This window comes from Nicotiana attenuata, chromosome 1 (assembly GCF_001879085.1).
Source record: "Nicotiana attenuata strain UT chromosome 1, NIATTr2, whole genome shotgun sequence".
In the NCBI taxonomy this organism is placed as follows: Eukaryota; Viridiplantae; Streptophyta; class Magnoliopsida; order Solanales; family Solanaceae; genus Nicotiana; species Nicotiana attenuata.
In genome coordinates, this window is record NC_031989.1 from 92,596,272 (window position 1) to 92,600,556 (window position 4,285).

A 4,285-nucleotide genomic window follows, 5' to 3' on the forward strand; every position below is an offset into this window, starting at 1 on the left:
AACCTAGGAGTTAACCTCTTAATCTCTCACTAACTTGTAACAATACTATTTCAAGCCACTTTGTAGTAACTTTATTACAAAGACTTTACAACTCGACTAACTCTAGCCAAGACATAAACACAAGGGTTTATGATTTACAAAGATTTCCTACATAATGCTTCTAACTAAGCTAAATAGAAATTACAAGTAGAGTGTTTTGACAAAGGTACAACACAACTAAGGACATGTAATAACTCGATACATGGAACTAGTCCATTGTTATGTTGTTCTTTGTTCTTGATGTCCTTGAGAGTCACTTGCAAGATTAATGGATGACTCAAGAGAATAGTTGATCAATTCTTGAATGTGCAAGTATTTTGTTTTTACCTTTGGTTAATGTTAATAATTTCATCTGTGACATCACTTGAATGATGCAAGCAAGTTAGGTAAAGGGCATTCCCCATTAAGCTGATTGTTGCACTGTTTTCGCATTATTGCGTGTGCAAGCAGCAATTTTACCATTTGGGGAGTTGACTTGTACAGGCACCGCGAGAACTGGTAGCTATCTGTTCCCTCTGATGTTCCTTTGACTCTGAAGAGTTGAACTGTGTCCCCAACTGAAAACTTGTTGATCTTGAAGTTTTTGAGGATGTGTATCAGATTCCTTATCTAGTTCTTAACCGTAAATTTGTTAGTTCGTCAAAATATATCAGGGATACACATATAACCTATCAGTTGAGGAAGGGTCCGAGTCGGACTGGAAAGAGATATGGGTCAAAATTATTAATTAGAGTTGCATGCTATTAATGTCGGCCTTATATTAGTAAACATTTTTACAAAAAAGGGTAATTTGCAGTTGATAAGGAAAAGGAAAGAACAATACAGGAGCGATATTATCCGATATCATTAAGGAGAAAGATATTGTGCCTATTCAATTTTTATTAAATCTATAGATAATTTTTACGCTATTAATAATATATAGAACGTTTCAAAGTCACGATATCAGTAATTCTTTTCACGAACCTCAGATTCCTAAGACCATAGTGCTCGACTTGAATTGATGAATAAAATTTTAAAAAATAATAAAATGTGCTTGACATTATTTCAAAAGATTCAATTTTTCTTACAAAATTATTTATTCAACTAATCATTGGTGGCATCACGATATCACTAATCTTCTCTGTTTTTTTGTTTTTTTTGTCACGTCAGTTTCTCAAGACTATATATTGGTTGACTTGAAATGATGAACAAAATTTTTAAAAATATTAAAGATGCGTTGTTCCAAAAGACCAGTTTCACAAAACCATTTACGCAACTAGAAGTTATAAGATACATGAACATGTACATAAAATTATCAACACATCATATTACTGATTGAATTTAACAATTTCTCTCATAAATTCAACGAAGAATTTCAGCTTATTAATTAAAGCAAAATAATAATTAGTGTAGTTGTTAAGATTAACGTGTAACCCACTCTTGCTTAGCAGATCACATGCGTTTCCTGTCAAACACCTAAATAAATACTACTACTATCCCTTTCGAACAAGTAATTGATTATTTCGTTGGATAGATGTTGAAATTATATATATATAGTGCTATTTTTCTCACTAATAGAAAATGTTACTCCAATAATATTCTGCTTTGTGAACAAATCAAAGTCAACGGATTTGGGTGATTTCTTTTTATTTGTTCAAGTCTTGGTGGACAGAGTTAAGTAGTTTCTGTGTTGGTACGCAGAAGGTACAAGGTACCCCGTAGAACTAGTCGAGCTGCGCACAAATTAGTTCGGATACCACCCAAAAAAAAAGGGTATCACTTACAACCAACTATAAGCTTATTAATTATTTTTGTCATTATTGTCGTAACAATAAGAAGAAGGTCAACGCCCAAACATACAATGAGCTACTATAAAACCAAAAAAACTAAAGTAGTTGCCCCAAATCAGATTTGAAGAGATCTACTTCAACTCCTACAAGTGTAATAAGCATAAAATGGATTCGACAAAGAGGTAACCCGAATTCTAATGTTTCTTGTTAATCGTTACTTAATATTTCTTTGTCTTGTTATTTTGGATTCTTTTCGTGTCATTTATGCTAACTTAATTACATCTACACCTCTTTGCTATTTCAATCATTAATATATTTAACTTTTAATTCGTCCAACTCCAAATTTCGTTTCTCTGTGTTCTCTTTTTGTTTTTGGCTTTGTGGTGTTCTAATTTAAGTACTATTTAATTTTTCTTTGATGGGCAGCAATGAAGATGTTTCGCACGTTGATGTGATTAGTGCCAAGGATCTGCTATCCTCAGGTCACCGTTACTTAGATGTGAGGTGAGGAATTGAAAAGTCTAGAAATCTAATAAAATTAAACTAATTTGCATTATTTTAGCAAATCTTTGTAATGTCTTCTAATTTAATTTAATTTTACATCATTATTTTCTATCTCTCTGTTGGGGTTTACAGGACAGTTGAAGAGTTTAACAGAGGACATATTGATAAAGCGATAAATATTCCATACATGTTCCTCACTGAAGAAGGTGAAAAATGGAAGGCCAATATTTTAAATATTACATCACCTCATATATATAGTTCCATTCAATCCCCATATATGTAAGAATATTAATTAATTATTATTTTTCTGGTGGATGCTAGGAAGAGTACAAAACCCAGATTTTCTTGTCCAGGTCTCTTCAGTGTGCCAAAAGGAGGATCATCTGATTGTGGTAAATATACTTATCTTTTAACTTTCTTTTTAAGAATTTAAATTATATACTTTGATAGTGTTTTAAAAAAATTACACATTACTTGTCATTTAATCTAAACTAACAATGAATATTTCTTAATTAGAACTACCTATAATTACCTTTTAAATCAAATTGTGTAAATATTTCTTACTAATATAACCTCTTCTTTTGAGCAATTCTCGTATTAGAGGTAGATGCCTAGTTAACTGAGTTCAACTAACCAAATATTTTTGACACGATGTGTAAATATATACGGGAAACATTACGGAAGTTTCAACAAATTTTGAATTTTGAACTTATCGTTTCATAATTACAATGAGTTTTATAATGGTAGAACTTAATGGCTGAACAACTGAACCTATCAAATTTAAATTCTGGATCTGTCTTCTCGTAAAGCACATAGAAAAAACGCCATGATCTGTTTTGAAGGGGTGCAACAGTGGAGGAAGAGGACGTCGAGCATGTGTCGATCTTCTTAATGCGGTTAGTTAAATTTCTCAATCAGAATTTAGCCTGCCGTTTATTAAAAAAAAAAAAAATTCCTTAAAATATAGTAGTGCTATGTTATTGAGTTTAGGGCTACAAGGATGTAAGAAATTTGGAAGGAGGATACTCAGCATGGGTGGATAATGAGTTTAAAGGAGATAAAGCAGAAGCTGAACAGTTCAAAACTGCCTGCAAGTTTCGTCCGTGAATCTACAATTGGATTATTTGAATGTGCACAAGAAGTAATTTCAGGTGGAATGAACTTCATGGGAATAAGCATGTAAAACTTCTAGATTACATTATGATTTCAAATTGTTGTCTGCAAAGGATTTTCTCTTCTATTTTGATGATTTTGAGCTTGTTAATGTTGGAGAATAAATTTACTTCTGTTTAACTTCTATGGACTGATGATGTACAAATTTTATACACCATTATGTCGACTGTGGAGAAGCTAAGAATTTCTAAAAGGGTGTTCAAATTTTAAAAAAATCAAAAAAAAAAATTCGATAAAGGGTGTTCAATATGTGTTATATACCTCTAATAGTAATATTATACCGATATATATAGTGTAATTTTTCGCCGAAAGGTGGTCACTCACCCTTTTGACCATGTGACTTTGCCCATGTGTCGACCTACAATAGTAATTTTCTTGTAGCAAATTTGATACGATAACATGAAAAATAAAATAATAATTGTTCGACTAGCCACCTTGGATATATGTATTAGTAATTATGTATTCAAAGCCAGAAAATCAAAAGACGTTAGTTTCAGAAAACAAAAACAGAAATTCCGAGCCCACAAGCTTCTTGTGTGTCCTTAAGGAATTTAATCCCCAATCGCCCAATATTTTGGATTAATTCCTCCCAAGATAGAACGGGATAACTATTCTGTGATAGCGGCAAATCACACGAAATGCTTACGTTTTGCTTTGAAAAACATTGTAGAATGTAGAAGATAGAGGGGAGAGATTTTAAGATTCGATAGTGGAAAAATGAGGCTGAGCCTCTCTATTTATAGCCAACAAAGTTGAGTCCCAACAGGTGCAAAGGTGCATGTTCGTTTGAAGGGGTATAT

The 4,285-nt window shown here is 32.3% G+C and overlaps 1 protein-coding gene across 1 annotated transcript; it reads left to right on the forward strand.

Annotated features, from left to right (window-relative positions):
- LOC109230460 (rhodanese-like domain-containing protein 19, mitochondrial) lies at positions 1,781-3,637 on the forward strand. Its single transcript, XM_019395959.1, has 6 exons — positions 1,781-1,990; positions 2,235-2,312; positions 2,445-2,518; positions 2,634-2,704; positions 3,155-3,208; positions 3,303-3,637. Exons 1-6 carry the CDS (start codon positions 1,974-1,976, stop codon positions 3,417-3,419), a joined length of 411 nt encoding a protein of 136 aa, XP_019251504.1. The 5' UTR covers positions 1,781-1,973; the 3' UTR covers positions 3,420-3,637.